A 23,305-nucleotide genomic window follows, 5' to 3' on the forward strand; every position below is an offset into this window, starting at 1 on the left:
GTGCAGAGGGGGTGAGACTCCTGGCGTGTAGGATGGATCTGACGGGGAGGGCCTTTCTCACCACCAGCCAAGCTACGTCTTGGTGCTTGTTGGAAAGTTCTGGCGATGAGGCATTCTGCCAAATGACTTTGACAGTCTGCTCGGGGAACCATCCCACAGGGTCCACCCTCTCCTTTTCCCTCAGGGCCTCTAGGACGTTACGTGCTGACCACTGCCTGATGGACTTGTGGTCAAAGGTGTTTTTCTGCATAAATTTTTCCACCAGGGACAGGTGGTACGGCACGGTCCATCTACTTGGAGCGTTCCGCGGCAGCGTGGCCAGACCCATCCTTCGCAACACCGGGGACAGGTAGAACCTCAGCACGTAGTGACACTTGGTGTTTGCGTACTGAGGGTCTACGCACCGCTTGATGCAGCCACACACAAAGGTGGCCATCAGTATGAGGGCGATGTTGGGCACGTTTTTTCCCCCTTTATCTAGAGGCTTGTACATCGCGTCCCTGCAGACACGATCCATTTTCGACCTCCAGATAAAGCGGAAGATGGCTCGAGTGATCGCCATCGCGCAGGAGTGTGGAATGGGCCAGACCTGCGCCACGTACAGCAACAGCGAGAGTACCTCACACCTGATGACCAGGTTCTTACCCGCAATGGAGAGGGAGCGTCGCTCCCACATGCCCAGTTTCCTTTTCACCATAGCCACTCGCTCCTTCCAGTTTCTAACGCATGCCCCGGTCCCTCCGAACCATATCCCCAGCACCTTCAGGCCGTCAGCCCTGATAGTGAAGGGGACAAAGGATCGGTCAGCCCAGTTCCCAAAGAACATGGCCTCGCTCTTCCCACGATTTACCTTGGCTCCCGAGGCCAGTTCGAACTGGTCGCAGACGTGCATCAGTCTGCGCACCGACAGCGGATCCGAGCAGAAAACGGCGACGTCGTCCATGTACAGGGAGGCTTTTACCTGAGTGCCTCCACTGCCTGGGATCGTCACTCCTCTTATGCCCGGATCCTTCCTGATGGACTCGGCAAAGGGTTCTATGCAGCACACGAAAAGGACAGGCGAGAGAGGACAGCCCTGCCTGACTCCAGATTTAATCGGAAAGCTATCTGTTTCCCACCCATTGATTGAGACTGCGCTACTGATGTTAGTGTAGAGCAGTTGGATCCAATTTCGAATTCCCTCCCCAAAGCCCATTTTGGAGAGCACATCCCCCATGTAGGTGTGCGATATTCTGTCAAAGGCCTTCTCCTGATCCAAGCTGATGAGGCAGGTATCCACACCCCTGTCCTGTACATAGGCAATCGTATCCCTGAGCAGCGCCAGGCTGTCAGAGATCTTCCTGCCTGGCACAGAGCAGGTCTGGTCAGGGTGAATCACCAATTCCAGAGCGGATTTGACCCGGTTGGCGATGACCTTGGACAGAATCTTATAGTCCACATTCAACAGTGAAATGGGTCGCCAATTTCTAATTTCCTCCCTTTCCCCCTTGTGCTTGTAGATGAGGGTGATGATGCCTTTCCTCATGGATTCTGACATGCTGCCGGCCAGGAGCATACTCTCGTACACTTCTAGCAGGTCTGGGCCGATCAAGTCCCACAGAGCCGAATACAACTCCGCCGGCAGGCCGTCGCTTCCGGGGGTTTTACTCTTCTCGAAGGACTCGAGGGCCTTAGTCAGTTCGTCAGGAGTTAGCGGTTTGTCTAGGCTCTCCCGCGTACTGTGGTCTAAGATCTCCGTGATAGAGGACAGGAAGGACTGGGAGGCCGTGCTGTCCGTGGGCTTCACGTCATACAGTCCGGCATAAAAGGATTTGCTGATCCTCAGAATGTCGGACTGTGATGACTTTACTGAGCCGTCTTCTTCCTTCAGGCTGCTGATCACAGAGCGCTCTCTGTGTACCTTTTGGAAGAAGAAACGTGAGCACGTCTCATCCTGCTCCACGGAGCGGACTCTGGAACGGAAGATGATCTTGGAGGCCTCCGAGGCAAAGTGCGAGGCTTGCTGGCCCTTCACCTCTTGGAGCTCCTCCTTGACATCGACCCCCATCGACTGCAGCCGGAGCAGATTCTGCATCTTTTCCTGGAGTCGGGACATTTCCCTCTGTTCCTTTCTAGCTTTCTGGGTGCCTTTGCGGATGAAAAACCTCTTGATGCTTCCCTTGATCACTTCCCACCAGTGTGTCAGGGACTCAAAGAGGGGTTTCACGGTTCTCCAACCTTTGTAATCCCTCTTGAGCTCCTCAATGTTCTCTGGGGTCAGCAGTTGCACATTTAGCTTCCATGCCCCCCTGCCCACCCTCAGGTCTTCCTCCAAGTGGCAGTCCGCCAGTAGGAGGCAGTGGTCAGAGAAGAACACCGGCTTGACCTCGGTGGATCTGACTGTGAATGCACGGGACACAAACAGGAAGTCTATCCTGGAACGAATGGACCCGTCTGGCCGCGACCAGGTGTATCTACGCTGCGCTCCGTCTGCAGGGTTGCTGAAGACGTCGTGCAGCTTGGCATCCTTAACTGTTTCCATCAGGGATCTGGACGTAGCGTCCAATCTGCTTCCGGCCCTGCCGGATCGTCCAGCCGCATCGATGATGCAGTTGAAGTCCCCGCCCAGAATGACCGGCCTGGAGGTCGCCAGCAGCAGTGGGAGCTGCTGAAAAACCTCCAGCCGCTCAGCCCCTTGTGCCGGGCCATACACGTTAATTAACCGGAGTGGAGCGTTCTTGTACATTACGTCTGCTACGAGGAGTCGCCCGCCCACCACCTCCTTGACCTCGGAGACGGTGAAGTTGCCTCCCCGCAGCAGAATACCCAGGCCGGAGGAACGAGAGTCGTTTCCGCCCGACCAGATCGATGGCCCGTGGGACCACCATCGTGACCATTGCCTGTAGGAGCTGAGGTGCGGTATCGCACACTCCTGCAGAAACAACAGGTCAGCTTTGACCTTGGCTAGGTAGTCCAAGGTCGCAACACATCGCGTAGTAGATTTAATGCTACGCACATTTATGGATACAATCTTTAAACCCATTTTAAAGCATTTATTCTCCTACCAAACCCACTGTCTCTGAGAGTCCCAGACCTTTAGTCTGCTCCTTCATACCCGTAGTGAGCTCAAATTCCTTCACTTTGGATGGGCTGAGGTAGATCTCCTTGGCCGTGTTCTGCTCCAGTGGCATCTGGAGGTTCACGTAGAGAGCGGGTTTTGAGATGACCTTTGCTGGAGAAGCTTCTCCAAAACTCACCCCCTCTGGGGGGTTGCTGTTCCCGGCTTCCTGGAGCTGGGGTGCGATGATTGCCTCACTGCTCCCAGATTCCAGGGGCTGTGGTGCACTGGCCTCCTCAGGTTGCAGGCAAAGTTGGGGTGCGCTGGGCTCCTTGTTGTCTCCAATTTTCTGGAGCTCGGGTGTCTCGTCCTCCAACGCCCTGGAGCTTTGCCGCCTCTTCTGTCGGTGCCGCTCTGGCACTTCCTCATCCGAAGAGCTGCTGCCCTTGTCATCCGTGTCGGATGGGAGACGCCTCTTGCCGCTTCTCTGGGAAACGCCTTTGCTTCTTCTTCGCTCCCTCTTACTTTTCTTGTTCTTCACCGTCCGCCACTCCCCCTGCTGCTTTTCCACTGCTGCCTCCTCCTCCATTGATTCGCTGTCCTGAGGACTGGAAGGTTCAGGGGGTAGTGCTGTTGATTGGCTCTCTGTTGCCTCAATCTCTTTCTCCACCTTGTCTCTCTCTGTGTCCTCCTTTGTCCCGTTGGGCTCCCTGGGGGCCTTGGTGGTTGGAGTGACACGAAACCTTTCTTCTGCTTCCCCCTGGTCGGCTTTGGCTGCCTGTGCGTAAGTACGGCAGCGTTTGGGGCAGGTCCTGTAGAGGTGACTTGCCTCGCCACACAGGTTGCAGCACTTGGCCTGTTTGCAGTCTTTTGTCTGGTGCCCTTCCTGTTTGCAGATCTTGCAGAGGGAGGCGCTGCAGTTGGCCGCCACATGACCAGCCTTGCCGCATGAGCGACAATGCTTGGGTTGCCCAGCGTAGACCAGGTAGCCCCGGTTTCCCCCGATGGCGAAACTGGAGGGAGGGTGGAAAATGGCTCCCTTACCATCGGTCTTTAGCGTGACCTTAAACAGGCGTTTGCCTGTCCAGATCCCCAAGTCGTCTCGAATCTCGGTGCCGCTCCCCACCTTATCGAAGTACCTGGTGAGGAAGGTGACCACGTCGGCGACAGGGACGAAGGGGTTGTACACATGCACCATCACCTCACGTTCCCGTTGCAACGGCAGAGAAAAGTGCGGCTCCGCCGTCAGGATCTTCATCTCCGGCAGGTCTCTCTTCTCCTCGAACACCCTCAGGAGCCGGACGCAGTCTGCCACTCGCTTGAACGTCACGTCAAAATAACCACCTTTGCGGGAGTCGTGCAGGGTGAAGATCTCCGTAGCTTGGAAGCCGCACGCCTTCAACAGGATCCTCCTGGTGAAGAAGCCCCGATCCATAGGTGATCCTCCTTCGTCGCTGTGGTTCACCGTGACTCGGACGGTGATAGGTAACCCACGGTATGGATTCGGATTGCGATTGGTTATCGCCCTTCCATCCCGACCTTGCCTTGGCAGGACCATGGTGTCGCCCCTGCAACACTTGATCTTAGCCAAAAGGCCGAGAAGCGATCAAGAACCAAGAACCCATATGCTTTGATAACCACTCTCTCAATATGTCCTGCCACCTTTGAAGACAGGTGCATAGCCACTCAGTTCCTTCTGCCCCTGCCCCTTCTTTAGAATGCTGTCATTATGTCTACATTGCCTCTCCTTATCCCTTCTGCCAAAATGCATCACATCACACATCCCTGCATGAAATTCCATCTGTCACTTGTCTGCCTATCCTGCTAGCCTATCTATTTCCCGCAAGAGTCAATTTGTAACATCCTCACTGTTTACCACACCTCCAAATTTGGTACCATAGGCAAATTTTGTGATTTTACTCTGTATTTCAATATTCAAGTTATAAACGAAAGGTCCTAGCACTAACCCTTGGAGAACACCACTGTCTACCATCTTCCAGTCTGATTAGTAACTATTTATCACGAGCTGCTGTTTCCTGTCCTTAAGGCATAATTTTTATCCAATTGGGCACTGACTCTCCTATTCCATAAGCCTCAATTTTGTTAACCAGCCTTTTACGTGGTACTTAATCATCAAACGCTTTCTTAAAATCCATATGGACAACATCCACCATATTCCCTTCATCAACCTTCTGTTACTTCATCAAACAATTCAATTAGATTAGTCAAACACGATTTGCCTTTTACAAATCATTAATTAACTCAACCCTCTCCAAGTGCCTGTTAATTTTTTTCCCTTGATTATTGTTTTGAAACCTAATCAACCACTGATGTCAAACTAACTTGCCTGTAGTTTCTAGAAATGTCCTCATACTCCTTCTTGAAATAGGGGTGTTACATTTGCCACTTTCCAAGTTTCTAGCACCTTCCTTGTGCTTGGGAAAGATTCGAAGATCATGGCAAGCCCTTCTGCTGTCTCCGCTCTCACTTCCTTTAGCACGTGGGATGCAGGCCATTTGGATCAGGTGACTTATATCCTAAGCATTCCAGCCATTCCAGTACATCAATTTTCACCACATCCTTTACCTCTACCAGTTCCTCTTCTACTAATATTTTGCAACATTCATTTCCTTAGTAAACACTAATACAAAGTACTCATTAAGTATTCTATTCTTGTCTTGTGCCTCTAAACATATACCTCTCTTTTTATTCCTATAGGTTCACCCTGTCCCTTATTACCGCTCACTATTTACATGCCAGTACAAGATTTCTGGGTTCCCTGTTACGTTAACTGCCATTCTATTCTCATCTTCTCTCTCTGCCAGTCTTATTTTTCACTTAATTTCCCCTCTCCACTTATTGTATTTGGCTCGAAGGATTCACCTAACTTACATCATATACTCCATTATTCCATCATATTTCCCTCCATCATCCTCATCATCAAAGGAGCCCTGGTTTTGGTTCCCCTATCTTTCACCCTTGTTGGAATGTACTTAACCTGAAACATCTCCTCCTTAAAGATCATCCACTGTTCTGTTACAGTTTTTCCTGTCAATCATTGGTTGCATTTTACCCTGGTTAGAACCCCTCTCATTCCAGTGAAGATAAAGCTCTTCCAATTTAGACATTCTACTTTAGATTGTTACTTGTTCTTCTCCATTACTAATCCAAACTTCATGATAGATGATCACTCTTATCCAAGTGTTCTCCACAGACACTTGGCCCACTTGGCCTTCCTCATTCTCCAGCACCAGATCCAGCAATGCCTCCTTCCTTTTTGGGAGAACAAACTGGTGAAGGAAGTTCTCCTGAACACATTTCAGGAATTGCTTCCCCTCCTTACCCTTTATTCTAACATTATCCTAATTGATTTTTGGGTAATTAAAGTCCCCAAATATCATCACTCTATAGTTCTTGTACATCTCTGTGATTTCCCTGCAGATTTCCACCTCTCTCTCTCTCTGCCACTATTTGGATGCCTACAGAACAATCCCAGTACTGTGACCATACATCCCTTGCTCCTCAACTCTAACCAAATGGATTCTGTCCTTCCTCTTCAAGGGCATCCTCTCTTTCAAATATTACACTGTCTTCCATAAATCAGTACTGCCACCCATCTCCCATTTTCCTTCCTTACTTTTTCTGAACACTTTGTATCCTTAATATTAAGCATGTAATATTAAGGTGTGTTGTTCTGAGGAGTGTGGTGCAGTAGAATGCCAGGAAACTCAGGGTGTGAGTACCTGACACTGACCTTTCATGCCCCCCTGAAGTTCTGGATCTTTTTGATGAATTGTCTCCAGATTGGAGGGACCATACTTTGGCTGCCGACTTCCTTGGCCACTTCCATCCATGTCTGCTTGGTTGGAGAAGTTGTCCTCTTCCTCCCATCCTTGGGAAAGATCACCTCACTACAGCCCCTCAGATCCCACAGCAGGACCTGCAGGTAAGAGTTAGAGACCCAGGGAGCAGCCTTCCCAGCTCTTCTCTCCATTCATGTAGTTGCTGCAGCCTCAAAAATCCATATGTAGATGAGCCATTGTAACCCACGCCATGGCTTCTTTACACAGAAATCCTTCCTTTGACGGACCCAGTGTATGATCCTGCCTGCCCTCCCAGATTGGTTGGGGAACTCAGAGGAGGGATGCTAATGCCATGGCTCAGTTAAAGATCTAGTGCAAAGACGCTGAAGTGTCCAGTGGGTTCTTGACCCACTGATGGTGCCGCTGCTTGTTCAGTTTAAAATCCTGCACAAAGTGTTCCAGATGACGCTTGAAATGAGTTGGAAACCTCTACAGTTACATAAGTAAAGAGGGAGATAGTGGGGCAGTGCGATTAATTTTAATTTGCGCTAGCAAAGTGCCAGTGCAGATACAATGGGCTGAGTAGCCTCCTGTGCTGTAAGTTTCCTTTGGTTCCTTAGAGAAAATGAATGGGATAGAATTATTATTTAAGAACTGAATTCTGAAACTGTTGCTTTTAAATTTAATTAAGAAGAATTGAAAGAAAAACTTACCAAAACAAAGGAAAGGCAGGAATGAATTGCTATTGCTACTAAATCTTATCAGATTGTCATAGGTTTTGGAATAAATGGAAGTAAGACAGTATGTTTTTCACTACATTAAAGGCATGAGATCCACACAGACAATAGGTTGATCTAGCAAATGTGCCTCATAAAAACTGAAATCACACATGATCAGCGGAAGCTTGTGTTTAAGCTATTGCCTCATGACTCCCAACTAAAATACAAGCGGACACACCCAAAAAAGTAAAAACAACTACGTCTTCAGTTATATTGAAAACAGAATACATTGAGGCTACCATAATAATGATTTTACCTCTATGGAGATAGAAACAGAGTTAATGTTTCAAGCCAAATGTGACTCTTCTTCAAAAGGAGAGTCACATTCAACTCGAAATGTTAGCTCTGTTTCTATCTCCGCATATGCTGCCAGACCTGCGGTGGATTTCCAGCACTTTGTTTTTACTTCAGATTTCCAGCATCTGCAGTATTTTGCTTTTATCTGAACGGTTTTACCTTGATCCGTTGAAGGAAATTATTGTATGGCTAAAACCACTGCCAATTGTTCAACTTCAACATTTTTTCATAATAAACATCTCTTTTGTAACTGTCCACTCATCAATCATTGCTTCCTGGAATAAGATCATTCTGGTGCATCCCAGCTTGACCCCTTTGATCCAATCACTTAATCATCTCATTTGTTAGGACAGGAACATATAAATTCTGTAATTTGTCTTATTTAACATTTATTTAGCTGGATTTGCATTTGCCAACTCTATTTGTGGAACTGATGAAGCTATCAGTGATTTCATATCGCTGAAATCATTGCCAAATTTGCAAAGTTGGGATGGGCAATAAGTGACACCTACATCCCATGAACAAATCAAAATAATATCTGGGAATTGCACCATTTCAAGGATTTCTCCTGAAAAATAAGCACTACTAGCTGGGTATACACTACTACGCTCAGTTGGCGGAGTTCCTTCTGGAGTTGGGCAGCTATAGGTTGGCTCACAGGCCAGTCAGTAGGGCCTGCATCTATTAAAATAAATGCAGCTGCTCTGTGACCAGGCCTGTAAACATTAGGGCGTTATTTTTTCTGAGTATACACAATGGTGACAGGGAATCTTGCCTAGTGGCCTTGTTTTAGCACAGGCGCAAATTCAGAATATTCTACCCTTTTGCTATACTTTTTAAGATGCTGCTCGTGGCAGTCCTTTTTACAGAAAGTATAACTTTCAACTTTCCTTCATGCTTATGACCAAAGTAATAGGTAGTACATCATGGTTCATTTTTTGGACCTGTGTGTTTTGTGGTCTCTCCCATTATTATCTGTTCCCAGCTCATGAGGAACATCACTCCTGCTACTGTGAGCTTAAAGTGACTTGGGTTTCTACCTTTATTTTGGGAAGCAGACAATCCTGTTAAGAGGAATTCTACAGAGAGCCCACTGTAACAGCTTCAAGGACATAAAGAAAATTCCAATAACAGCAAAGGGTAGACACAAGGAAAACAGCCTTTGCTCTATCTGTACCAAGACAGCCCGTGTCCAAGATCAGAGACATTTGGATGTACAGTATAGGAGAATAGAATGTTCTTTCCACATTTTATATGGTGATAGTATCATAAAGTCTGATACAGCAAGACAGGATTATGCGAATCAAACTAGTCAACTATTGCTTGATTAAAGGCACATTCTGATATGGGCTTGTGTTCATGTGGAATTGTGACTGCTAATACCACACAGAATTCTCACAGGCAATGCACAGGAGTGGGCTGAACACAAACCCAGGTCACAGATACAAGGACAAAACATTTGATTCACTGTCACAGCCAATGCCTCGATTACTGCTCCATTAATTAAAATGACCAAATACTTTGACTATTATATCAAAGTAGCTAATGCGATTCATCCTGATTTGGAAGGTAAATGATAACATTGCAGCAGTCTACTGGTTTGGGAAAGGTGCACCACAATCGATTGTACACTACATGTCCTCGAAGCTACTACAGTGGGCTCTCTGTAGAATTCCTCTTAACAGGATGGATAACACTGCATGGATAATGTTAAGGGTGAGTGCGCGGATGCTCACCTTTTCTCCTTGGAAGCCAGGAACACCAGTGACTCCTATGGAGCCCTACCAAGGTCAAAAATAAAAAGAAAGACAACACATTAGATCCGAAACAGACAGCGGGTCCTTTAGTATCTGTAAGGATAAAAAAGATTATTCTGGTGCAGATTCTTCGCCAGGCCTGTTCTAAGGCTGCATACAGTTCCAATAATTTCTCATTTTTTCATATTATTGTTATTAACAATTTGAAAGAATTTTGGCATTTTTTAAAACATGTCCAAACATCGGATGGTTTGACGTGAAAGGTACATTTTATTGTCTTGCGGCTTAATTGAATTATACAACAGGGTGGTGTGTCTCCACCTGTGATCAAACCACTGGAAGCAGTCAGCAAATTCTGCCACCTGTAATCTACGGTGACAGACAGCCTCCCTCTTGACAAAGAGCTCAGCACACGCATTGGAAAGGCAACCACCAACTTTGGCCAACTAACAAAATATGCATGGGAAAACAACAAACTGACCTGCAGGCCCAAAATGTTTATCTACAAGACCTGTATCCTCAGAATATTTCTGTATGGCAGCAAAGCTTGAATACCTTACACTTATCAAGAAAAAAAGCTCAATAGCTTCCATCTCCGATGTCTACGACTCATTCTCAGCATCACATGGAAAGACAAAGTCACCAATGAAACAGTTCTTTCTAGGGTAAGCATGTCAAGCAGGCTGACGCTAATCAAGCAAAGAAGGCTTTGCTGACTTGCATGTGCACAGGATGGAAGATGGCTGCAACCCCAAGGATATGCTATACGGGGAAGCAGCTTGTGCCAAGAGACCAGCAGGGCACCCAGAGCTCTGATTCCAGGATGCTGTCACAAGAGACGTGAAAGCCCTCAACATCAATCACAACAAGTGGGAAACTCTAGTTAACGATTCATGCAAATGGCTACACCAGCTGTGGCAAGGTTTTACTACCATGATGACATGTGATTTCACAATCTTCAAAACAGATGCCCGCCCTGTAAACAAGGCATCAGCAGTGATCATCCCACACCACCGGCAAGGGGCAGCTTCATCTGTGGCACTTGTGGCAGACATTGTCTTTCCAGAATCGGCTTGTGCAGCCATCAAAAGGAGTGCAGTGGATAATCTCATCCATCCTCATCAAAGTTCTGAGGCTGCATTTCCATCATCTCTCACAGATGGAAGGATGCCAGCCAGGTCAAATTGAGAATTCTATCACTCATTTGAGGGCTAATTACTCTTTAATCTTTTACCCTAGTTTATCTTGTCTGGTTTTCAGCTGTGAGGTCCATAGGAGATCCACTGTCAGGCCTCTGTCAATGCAACTCTCCAGCTGGCATGAGGATGTGGGCCTTGTGGCTTCCTGTTCCTTCCTGGCAGATACAAAGCACAATGGGGGTTGAGGGATGTCCCTGGCCTCTGTTGGAGCTGCAGGAGGTTGTGATATTCTATTACTCATTAGCCATAATGATAATAGATGAGATCATAATTGGGTCACACTTAAAGAAGTATCCCACAGATATAGTTTTTCTGCCTTGCGATAATAGCAATGGCATTGCTTGAAGTCATTCACCATTAGTTTTCTAAAAGGAAAGATTTGCATTGAAATATCTTCCATATTCTCAGGGCAGAAGAGGGTGTGGGTGATCATTGTGGGTGATCTATGATTTAAAGAACTCTGCGCCTTCTGGATTATCAAAACTCCAATTACATTTCAATCTGCAAATTATGTTATGCAAAAATAACACACAAACAAGGGGAGATTCAAAAATTCAGTGCTCCTCATGTGACCATCATCATGAGTCCCGCATGGTGTATTGCCTCTCTGGTGCAGAGGCCCCTCCAATTCTGGCCTCTTGCATAACCCTGATTTTTAACGCTCTCCCACTGGTGGTCATGCCTTCAGCTGTCTGAACCTGAAACACTAGGATTCCTTTCTTAACCATCTCTGCCTCTCTATCTCGTTTCTTCATAAAGATGATCCTAAAAACCAAGCTTTTGGTTACCTGTTCTAATACTTCCTTATGTGGTTTGGTGTCAAGTCCTGTTTAAAACACCTTGGGATGTTTTCCAACTTAAAAGGTGCTATATGAATGCAGGTTGCTGTCAGAAACTTAGAAAATTAATGGTTCAGAAGGAGGCCATTTGGCTCATCGTGCCTGTGCTATTGTTGGTTGAGTGCTAAGTATTGGCCAGGACCCTTGGAGAAACTCTAGCCCTCTTCAAAATAGTGCCATGGGATCTTTTACATCCAGCTGAGAGGGGAGAGGGGAAAGGAGCCTCAATTTATTGCCTCATCTGAAATATACGTAGTTCCCTGGGCCAAAAGGAGATCAAACACATTTGTTCTCTCCTGGACTGCTATTGAAATGTGACACCATTAGAGATGAAAATCAGGACAGATGTGTAACGGGCAGTTGATCCAATATCTCCCCATTTACAGTACCAGTAAAAAAGTTAAAAGGACTAAAACTGTGTAAAATAAACATGTTAATGCCTCTGTTAAGGTAGCAAATGCATTAATGGCTTGTATGATAATATGTTTGTTTGGGTCAGGTTTCATGTTTAACTGTTTTGAAATTTGTTGTGACTGATGCACAGTGATGACATTAATGTTCATTCCTGTGTTTCCTGCCCTTACTAGGATGTCCAGGATCATACCTGCTGACAATCTCACTTTAAAATCGTACAATTCTTAATGCGCAGTAGTCTGAACTAAAGCAATAAAAGGCAATTTTATCACAAGTAAAATTGACAAGTACCTTTTCCCCTATTTTTAAAAGTTTTCTTTTTCATTTAATTTTCTTGTTTTGTTATTCCTTTGGTCTGCCAGGCCTATACACCTCTGCTGCTGAAGGAATAGGTGTACTCCCAGAATATCACGAATAGTTCCTGTAGCTAGTCAACAGGAAGTATGAGAGTCCATCAGGCATGACCTTTCTCTTGTGTGGAGAAGTTGCTCTTCACTCTGTGGCTCTCAGAATTAGTGCTCCAACACAAAGCTTGAAAGCACCCCCAGCATTTCTTTTTGCCTTGCAAGATATGTTAGAAATAGAGATTTATGTTACAGCACTGTTTTTCTAACCAGATTCCATCTGTGAGCTAACTCCTGACCAAATGACTTCAAACTCTTCATGAGAGGAAGTTGCTGATGAAGTCTGATTAAATCATGATGAAGAACATTAAGTAACATCCTCTCATCAAACATTGGGTTCCTTTTCAATATCACCAATCTCCTTGTGTCTGATCAACTGGTGAACTCCAAAACTGAATTAAAAATCCAATAATATCCAAATTGGATGGACTTGGAAAAGACTGCTCTACTGGAAAGATGTGACGGAATTTTTCCTTGTTCTTTTATCATTCTAACCATGCACAATATCTCATTACCTGGATGTAGCCATGTGAATACCATACTGGTAGGTAGCATGCAGACAATCAGCATCTCTCCCTCACACCGTGTGATTTTTTTGACAGTGACAGGGAGACTCTGACAGCTTAGTGTCTTAAAATATTATTTTATCCTATAGTGTGTGCATTTGATCTCCTTGACACTTTAATAGTGTCTTCAAAGTAAATCTCCATAGCAGTGTCATGAGTTATGTCTACACCTGATTTTCCTGACAATCTAGCAATACAGGCATGTCTAATTTCAGTAGCAGTGTAGGAGTAAACAAATGTCCATGTGGCCCAGGGTGCTATGTATCTGATCTGTTTGGTTTCTAAGGCAGGCTGGAACCTGAAAATCTGTGGGCTGCAATCCCCACAGTTATGTCAAGATTGTTCCCACTCGTGCTCCCCAGTACTGACTGCTAGAGTTTGTGGAGTTATGTATCTAATCATGGGCAGCATTTTCCTGTCGGGGGGCGGGGCCTGTTCGCCGACGCGTAAAATGATGCGCGGTGATGTTGGGCGTGCATCCCGACGTCACCGCGTGTCATTTAGATTTTCAGTTAGGCCACTTAAGGCCTTTAAAAAAGTAATTAATGGACCTGCCCATCCAACCTTAAGGTTGGCAGGCAGGCGAAGAGCCCAGGTGGCCTTCAGAAAAAACATGAAACCTCATCCACAGGCAGGATGAGGTTTCATGAGGGATTTAAAATGTGTATAAAATTTTTAAATATAAGTAATTGACCTGTCCCTGCTCATGTGACAGTGTCACACGAGGGGACGTCAGGAATATTTTTTTCTCTCTTTAATAAAGTTTTCAAACTTGAGCCGAGCTTCCTGAGGCAGCACTAGTGAGAATGAAACAGTGCAACATCCATCAGACAACCATGTGTGAGTGACGTGTCCTGTTTCACAGGCCACTGCCATGTACTAATTATCTCTCCTTGCTTTCGCAGACACATCTGCCAAACAGCCGACAGAGTCCATGACCCAGAGCCTCCAATCAAGCCCTGAAGAAACCTCTGAAGAGGAATCTGGAGGCACCCTCCTTGAAGTCCCATCACAGCGCTCACCCACACCCTCCACCAGCGCAGAGACACACACCTCGGTGGGACCTAGCTTTAGAGTAGCCTTGGGATCACAATCTGGTGAGCACATTGCACTGTCTGATCCACAGCAGGTGGAGGCAGGGACTTCCCAGGTGTCCGGCACTCAGAGGACTGCTGGAGGCCAGAAATTTGCTGAGTTGGAGTCAGATGACGAGCCTCTGGACTCGGTTGTGTCACAGTTGCTGGAGCTGCAAAGGCAAGCTAGGGAATATCAGGAAGGGATGTCCGCTGCACTCCTCAGATTGCAAGACACAATGGAGGAGTCCGTCTGGCTTCAGGCTGAGGTGTTAGTGCCATCATGCCAACGCACCGAGGTCAACACTGGTAGCATGGTGGCTGCCATGGAGACCTTGGTCCAGGACGCCGCTCCTGCACTGCTGCGCAGGCTGAACTCAATCACTGATGCTATAGTTGGCCTCCAACTGTGTGTACATGAGAGGGGTGTGGAGCAGCTCGATTTCACTCCACCTACCCCTTCTTGTTCTGATGAGCAGTGTTCATGTCACTCAGATGTGAAACCTTTCTGCACAAGATAAAGGCAGGTGTCTCATTCCAGAGCCTCTTCTCTGTGCTTTGTGCAGCCTTCAGACCAAAGTGATGGTCTGGCCTCACACTCCCTGGACACATTACTGATGCCTGCACTTTGATGGTGCTTGTCATTGATGCCAGAATGTAGTGGGCAGGTGCCACAGAGTTCCATTATTCTCTCTGTGTGCTCTCAGCACCTTTAAGGTGGGGCTGGCCCCCATCTCTTCAGCATCTGTGACCAGTAACGCTGTGCTCCTGAAAGCAGACAAAGGATTAGATGCTTTTAAAGTTTCATGGCTGGATCTTCATGATATGACCCTGATCACAGAGCGAAAGTGAGCTGCCCTCGGACAGACAGGAGTCAGACATTCACAGAGGTAATGTGAAGATCTGTGGAGTGTCCTCACTGCATGTCGTCAGGATCCTCCTTTGCATCTCCTTGACAGGAGCATTATCCTAGAGGGTATGTGCTATGTCATAAGCCAGACTGCAGTCAATCTTTCAGAGATGCAATGTGAGGATCCATAGTGTCTCCTCACTGCATGTCATCATCCTCCACAAATCTAGCAGCTATGAGGGCCTCCCCAGTGCACCAGCCTCGTCTGGCCAGTGCCAGGGCCTCATACCCGCCATTGTTGCCTTCGAGGACCTCCTCACCCTCATCGGAGTCCTCCTCATTGGTGGAAACCTCCAGCTCCTCCATCTCCTCCTCAACCAGCTCCTCTCCCCATTGCAGTGCCAGGTTGTGAAAGGCGCAGCAGGCAACGACGATGCGTGACACCCTCTGTGGACTATATTGCAGGGCTCCACCAGACCGTTCCAGGCACTGGAATCTCATTTTCAGAATCTCGAAGGTCTGTTCCACCAAGTTGTGAGTTGCAGCATGAGCCTCGTGATACCTTCTCTCTGCTGCAGTCTGAGGCCGCCACACGGGTGTCATCAGCCACGTCCTCTGCGGGTAGTCCTTGTCCCCGAGGAGCCATCCCTGCTGCTTCTGTGGATCCTGGAAGACTTCAAGGATCTGTGACCGACTGAGAATGTAGGAGTCAGGGACATTCCTTGGAAACCGTGCACAGACCTGCAGGATGCGTTTCTGGTGGTCACACACCAGCTGCACATTCAGCGAATGGAATCCCTTGCGATTGACATAGTTGACCGTGTGTTGCGATGGAGATCTGAGTGCCACGTGAGTGCAGTCGATCAAACCCTGCAAATTTGGGAAAGCTGAGATCTGGGCAAATCCAATCGCTCTTAAATCCTGGCTGTTCTGGTCCCAGGCGAAATGCACAAAGTTGTGTGTGAAGTTGTGACCTCATGGATGCATTTGTTGGTGGAGGATTGTGATATCCCCAGAGGTCACTTGTGGAGCCCTGAAAGGAGCCACTGGCGTAGAAATTGAGTGCCGCAGTCACTTTCACAGCCACTGGCAGTGAATGCCCTCCATGTCCCCTTGGCGCCAAATCCTGCAGTAGCTGGCAGATGTGACCTAGACATTCAGAGTCTTCAGCGACACTGGTTCTCGGTCATCTGCAGGAATGAAAGGCAGCATGTATAGACCCTGGGTCTAGCTAGGCGCTGACCAGTGACGGCTCGCTGTGGCTCTTCAGCAGCATGTGCAGGAGCTCCAGCTGCTCCTTCTTCCAGAGGGTGCTGCTCCTCCCTCTGCACAGCCAGGTGCCTCAATTGCTCTCTCCTCTATCGGCTTCACTCTCTCTAAGCCATGAGGCATACAGCTGGTTCACCAGCTGTAGTTTCGTGACAATTTTAAAATCTGAAATATGATCAAATTGCTCAAGAATATAGAAAATATATGAGAGTGATGAGACCCAATCAGAGATGTAAAGAAGCTTGTCAGCAGCATAGTCCACTAAAACGCTCATTAGTTTGCAGTCTGTGCCCGAGGGATGAAAAGCTCTGGAGCACTCGGTGGCACTTTGATACCTCTGCGTTGCTTGAGTGGGCAAAGAAGTTAGGAGCCCAACTCCAATCATATCAATGTAGCTGCACCCGAACTGCCTCGGCTGAAGAGGAATGGTCACTTTATACAAGGTTTCCCTTAAGCGTGGCCACTTCCCTTGCCCACCCCACCCCGCATGTACTTATACACTATCTTCAACCGCAGATAAACCCTTTCCCCCCCGCAACACACCTGAACCACAGGGGAGCCCTTGAACACTCCATCCCCTCAACGCACCTCAACCTTAAAGTCCAACAGGCATCCCGGGTGAGAGCGCTCCCCAACACTACTGTGTACTCACCTCCGAGTTCCCCTCAAAGTGCAGCCTGCCAAGTGCACACCTTTTATATGCTGTTGTGAAACGCGGGCATGCGATCCACTGGGGATGTGATGATTCCGGCGGGCTGGGCTTATAATGATATGCATATTTATTACAACGAGGTTCCCAACATCCGTTGGCAGGAAATGTGGCCCGCCATTGGCGGGCAGAATGGACGATCTCAAACTGGTTTCACGACGTTGTGAAACCAATTTTTGACCTTCTCGCCATATTGTCCGCTCACGCACCAAACATACCCGATGTCAGTGGGCATGGACGATTCCGCCCTAAGTATGGCCTGACCAGGGTCCTATACAAGTTCAACATAACTTCATCACTTTAGAATTCTACACTTTAGAAATAAATCTTCATGCTTTGTTAGCATATTAAATTGCTTTACAGGCCTGTGATGCTGTTCTTAATAATTTGTTCACCTGTATCCCTAGATCCATTTGCTCCTCTACTCCATTCAATTTCTTAATTTTTAAGCTGTAGATGGTATTCTTATTTTTCCTATCAAAGTGCATCACTTCCCATTTATCTAAGTTAAAGCTCATTTGCCACTTCATTGCCCAGTTTGCATGTTTTCTATTGTCTTCTTGTATTACATTGCATTCTTCCTCAGTGTTACCCATACACCTATCAGATATCAGAAACAGTGAGGGCCAAAAAAGGAGGTAAACCTACAAAGATGTAGAAAATGAATGCTAGAAGTGTTAGTAATAAGACACCAGAAGTGGAAATTACTTATAGCATGAGTGGGAATATGGAAAAACATGTTAAACCCCAGAGGATGGTGATGAGTACAACATACAATGATACAAAATGTTCAGAAAAGATAGAACAGACGTGAAAGGAGGTGGTGTAGCCTATAATCAGGGACACAGGGAAGATAAAAATGCTGATCCCTGGGAGGTGGAAAGACTCACTCTTACCTGACATCTTCTGCATGAAAAGGATAAAGAGAAAGTACGGATACATTATAGAGTGCTAGGCCTGTATAAGAAGGCAGTCTGCTTCATGAAAGGATAAGAAGGGTATGTAAGAACAGGAAGATTATTTTAATGGACAACTTCAATCAACTAAATGTAATTTGGGAATTCCCAGAGTCCAACTTGGTAAATGAAATGCATGACTGCTTCACCAGTCCTTATGCCAGGGAAGACATGAGGGCAGTTCATGATTTGGTCATGGCAAGCGATCCAGACAACATATTGGAATTAGGACCAATGGCACCCTTAGGGTTAGTGGTGATGAGCATGATCACATTTGAAGTCAATGGAAAGGGAAATGGGTGAGGTTTAGAACAAGTGGCTCATCCATTACCACCTATTCTGTGTCCCCGCAGAAGGTGGATTTCAACATTTTGTGAGATGAACAGAATGATCTAGAGGCACAAAGCAATTTAAAGTTGAGATTTAAAAAAGTTCCTAAAAAGCAAATGATTTCATATGAGGGTAAACCACTAGGACAATGAAGGGGAAGTAATAAGATATTACTAATAAGGAGATTATTAGAACAGAGATTGCTTTACTATGAGTAACTGTTAAGACCAAGACGTGACTTAAAAAGGGACCTGGAGAATTATTTGAAATGGTGGAATATAAAAGGATATAGGAAAAAGGGGAGAGAATTAGAGTGGATGGCTCCAGCTGAAGATCTAGCACCAACATAGTTAGATGGGCTGAAGGGTCTCATTCTATGTTGTGCTTTCTGTGATTGGTGACTTTGTCATATCAGCATGTCAAGTCCTAGCTGTTGTCATAGGAAGAGATTTACTAAGATTAAAAATGTTAATTTTCAAACTGCACGTCTAAGTTTCAGTACGTTTAAGAGAGAGATTTTCATCTAATCATACTAAATCATTTTAAACTTTTATATGATTTCAAACTGCCTGTCATATGTTCTAGATCACTGTATTAGACTTTGCTTATGGATGATTTGCCAGGACTAATTATTGTATCTTGATTAACAAAAACGACATTAAGATACTTAACAGTAAATTGTAAGACGTTTTTAAAGAGCCATGCTAAAAAATTGACCTTAAGATACTGAACCAAAACTAATTGAAGCTAACTCCAATTTTATTGGTTCAGTGGAAACACGACTAGCCTTTCTCCTGTTTTGTTTAGATTTGGCGCCGATAAAAAGATGTTTGGAAATTCTCCATAAATTCAAATAGGGCACAAATAAACAAAAACAGCCCACAAAGAGATGTAGGTACATATACATAAAACCCTATCAAAGTACACTTTGTTGAAGGGCAGGGGAAGCCACAGAACATGCTGCCTAGGTTTGAGATTAATTTTGGTCACAATAGGGTTAAGTGGAGTTGATAATATCTAAACTAAACCTTAGCTGTTTGGCTCGTCAGCATAGTAATAAACCTGTGTTTGGATCTAATGCGCTTTGAAACATTAAAAGCTTGCAGTAGATTATTTCATAGATAGATTTTTCAATTTATAATAGCACTTGTTGTTCATCTCAATTCACTGACAGATCCAGTCTTCCCATTACATTTAAATAGCTTTTTGAATGATTTCCAGTCTGCTCTGCCAATATTCCTTGCAGAAGGGATTTTTGAAAGTGTTGTTCATTTTTCTGATGGTCTCTTTTTTTTTGGATTATTTCTCTTGAGTTTTATTTCTCCACAATAATTGATTTTACTTCATGTAATAGCTCAGCTGCAGTAACCAACTTCACTGGCAAATTAAATACAATGCTAATATATCCTACACATCTTCCTCCTCCCGGCATTCTCACTGTGCTGACATCAAGACTGCACCATTTCCTACTCTAACTTATTCTTTTCCAAAATCTCAAGACTATGGACTCCTGTCAGACTTTTAAAGCCTGACCTTGGAGACATCGAATGATTACCTTCATCTTAATTTCTTAACATAAAGGAAATAGTATCTCAATGAATCATGGAATTTCATGCCATTTTGTTTTGATGGCTTGTGGGGGGTGGTGGGGCAGGGGGAGAAACAAAATCAACATTTTAGTTAAGGCTTTCTGTAAATTGTTTGCCATTAAAGATTTTCTACAGCCAAGAAAGGGAAAAATAAATGTAGAACAGAGCGATGAATGCTTTTTCTTTTAAAACCTCTTTTGTTTTTGTGGAAGGGTTTCAGAGGCAAGCTTCCAATGATTGGTGGTTGGCAGTAAGTTAAGAATATACAACTGACGTTCTTTACGATGTGGTAATGAAGAAATCTCATAAATCGTGTGTTGAGTTTATCAAAAAAAAAACTGGCAGCCGATTCTGATAACTGTAAAAGGTGCTGACAGAAGGTTCAGGAAGTCTGTCATCAAGTTACCTCAGAAACAGGAAAAGACCAGCGGCTCAGTGATCACAGCAAAACCAAACCCATTCATCAGCAACACATAGAAAGTTTCGCTCAGTATCAATCATATGGCAGTGATCTATTAAGCTTAGTGTGGGTTGAAGTAGAAACTGTATCCTCCGTACATGTTTCAAATTTAAATTCCAGAGTTTTGCCAACATTGGAATAGGAAGACCGGTAACTTTCTTTTTTTAAGGCCTTTCTTTTCACATAAAAGTCCTGAAGAAAAACTTAAACCAGCTCGAGTATTTTAACTTGAAGTTCATATAATGGAGAAATTAAACATATTATACATCATACAATATTGTGTTGTCTTGACTAAATAGGCTACAGTTGCAGACATAACTATGTACTAATTCCTAAACTACAGTAGCAGATTTCCTTCAGAGTCTGGGTCAAGTGTTGGCAATAAACAGTTTGATTGCTTTTTCAGTATTGGTATAACAATATTGTACCTTTTGTCCTGGTGGCCCCTGGGGTCCCTAGAAAAACAAAGGCACATTAAGGCATTATTTTATGGTGATAGCAGCATAAATGATCAATCTTCAAAATCTAACCATGTAAGTGTTTCAATGAAACTTCTTAAACTGCTTAAAATGTTAAGGACACAGGAACCTAATGATTATAGTCATATGAATGTTCCAAGGAGAAAAGCTATTTGTCCTGTGAATAAAGTCAGTTGCTGAAATGTGATTTTGGTTATAACTTCGCCCAATGGAATTCCAAGCAGTGACATGCTCAGTTCACCAAAGATGCCTAATCCATTCCAGTTGGATCCAAGTGGCAGCTTGCGACACAGCATTCTTGTTTGTGAAAGTGCTGAATGAGCCTTTGTCGTATTTTTCTTGTTAATGAAGTAAGCATGGAAGACATTTGGCTAAACAGGAACATATGTCAGTCTCAGTTACGACTCGATTATAAATTAGATACAGTAGATTCTTATTTACCCAAAGTCCAGTTATCTAAGAAGATTGTTGATTTCTGATAGTACAAAAAGGCCTTCAACTGAATGCAGTTGTTCTCCTCTCAGGTTTGATAGAATTAACCATTTCACCAGATCTTGAATGAGCTTGCTTTCATTAACTTTGCTATTTCCAGCAGAAAGAATTCATGAGTCTCATGAAAACAACAGCCTGTGGTCTAATAATCACCATACACCTGTTGCACACACTGCAGAATTTCACATTTGTATGGGAATGAAAAGGTTGAAGGAGATAGCACAAGTAGCTTGATTCTTCTGAATAAAGATTGTTATTCAGGGTTGGGAGCTTGATTGTGTGGTTGCAAAATTCTACAGGTAATCTAGGAGGAGAAAAATGACCCTTGCTCAGCTCCTGAAGGGAAATACCATGGCCATTTATTTCTCTTTTTTAAAAACACAGTTTGCTAGGTGGGATAAAGAAATCAAAAACACATCTTTGCTCAGTGTAATTCTTTCAAAAAGGTGATGAAGGTACTCCTGTTAGTGGACATCTGATTCTGGCTAAAATAGGAGAGCTACATTGCAGCACTAACGTTACAGAAGAAGACAAGTTCCGTGGTAAACTCTTAGTGCATTTGGCAACTTCTTTTTTCAAGCCAGTTCCTTCAAAGACTCTTAACTCAGTGTCAAACTTTAATGGGTGATGAGGCGATTCTTGTGAAATATTGGAAATGATGCTGTTAGAAAGTGAAAAGAGTGGTGATCAGCTGCCGGGGGAAGGACTGATGTAACCAGTTGCATTTTCAATTGATAGCCGGCACAGTCCCTTTCAGAGCAGCACAACGTCATTTCTGAAAGGAAATTTCTCCAAGTCTGGGTCACACTGGATTGCCCTGATGCTACTCAGTCTCAAACAATGGCATTAATACTCAGTAGAAATAAAACAAAGATGAAACAATTTCAAAAATATGTAATGGAGAAAAGCTTAGGTGGAGACTGACATTTCAAAAAAATATATCATCAAGAGTTATGATGGTGTCCCGATCAAACATGTAACAGCCCTCAGATTGCAATAGATGGAATTCAGCTCGCGGCTAAACCACCGAATGGAGCCCCTCAGTAGCTGAGCACTGGTTCCTCTTAAGACATGGAAATCGAATACTCTTTCTTGGGATATGGGAATAGAAAACTGGCACTATTTGGCATTCTGCTTCCTGCGTGCCCAGCTTTGGAGTGCTTTTACTGTCAATTATAGAAAATTCCAAGGTCACAGACTTGGTAGGATATCTGCAAATGTTTTTGCAATGCACTGGGATGAACCGCTAGTAAAATGCAGCATTGAACCTACTGCATCTGTCCCTGATGAATATGACCCCAGGATATTTGAGTCAGACACTGGTTGGCACAGCAAGACCTGTGATGGTAAGTGGCCAGTAACTTAGAATAACAGGATAAATGGGAGTACATCTCATCCTAATGCAGCCTCAGGAATGTTTATACATCCAAATGCAAAAATGAATACATAAAGTTCTAATCAAGTTAAGATCTTGAAACAATGTCATCAAAATAATCATAGGTTGACTGGTCAGTAAGTTGGTTTTCTCTTTTCTGATTAAATTTATCAAAATGATAATAGTTCCAGATGCTTTTTATAATTGTCTGATATTTGAAAAGCACATTCCCCTGTGGCTGCCATATTCTTAAAATAAACTTTTTCCACCAACACTGAAGGAATTGAATAAATAATGTTACTTAGCAACACAGCATAATCAATGATGAGCCAAATGTTGTTCTGCAAGATTGCCAATTAAAGCTTTAGTGAGTCTTAAAGGTTGCACAATCATTGACAATTCAGCCAATAAAAAGCTGAAGTATTTCTCCTAATGAATTTAACAAACTAATAAAGTAAACGGGCTTAAACTTTCATTAAAATGGCACATAATTAACTTTCATATAAATGCTATTTTTCACATTAAGTTGAAGCAACAAAATGAAGTACCATTAAAATTTATTAGTGGCAAATTGACTGTATTAGTTGTATGACAAACAATTGGATTTTGGTAGAACGGGTTAACCAGT

General features: G+C 44.7%; 1 protein-coding gene across 1 annotated transcript in view; it reads right to left on the reverse strand.

Annotated features, from left to right (window-relative positions):
* col25a1 (collagen type XXV alpha 1 chain) overlaps window positions 1–23,305 on the reverse strand; it is a 227,159-nt gene that overhangs the window by 186,887 nt on the left and 16,967 nt on the right. Inside the window, exons 7-8 of the mRNA XM_078544797.1 lie at window positions 20,760–20,786; window positions 9,653–9,697 (exon numbers count right to left, since the gene is read on the reverse strand). Of these exons, the coding sequence (XP_078400923.1) occupies window positions 9,653–9,697; window positions 20,760–20,786 (72 nt within the window). The remainder of the gene's footprint in view (window positions 1–9,652; window positions 9,698–20,759; window positions 20,787–23,305) is intronic.

The sequence above is a fragment of the Cetorhinus maximus genome, chromosome 1, assembly GCF_964194155.1.
Source record: "Cetorhinus maximus chromosome 1, sCetMax3.hap1.1, whole genome shotgun sequence".
In the NCBI taxonomy this organism is placed as follows: Eukaryota; Metazoa; Chordata; class Chondrichthyes; order Lamniformes; family Cetorhinidae; genus Cetorhinus; species Cetorhinus maximus.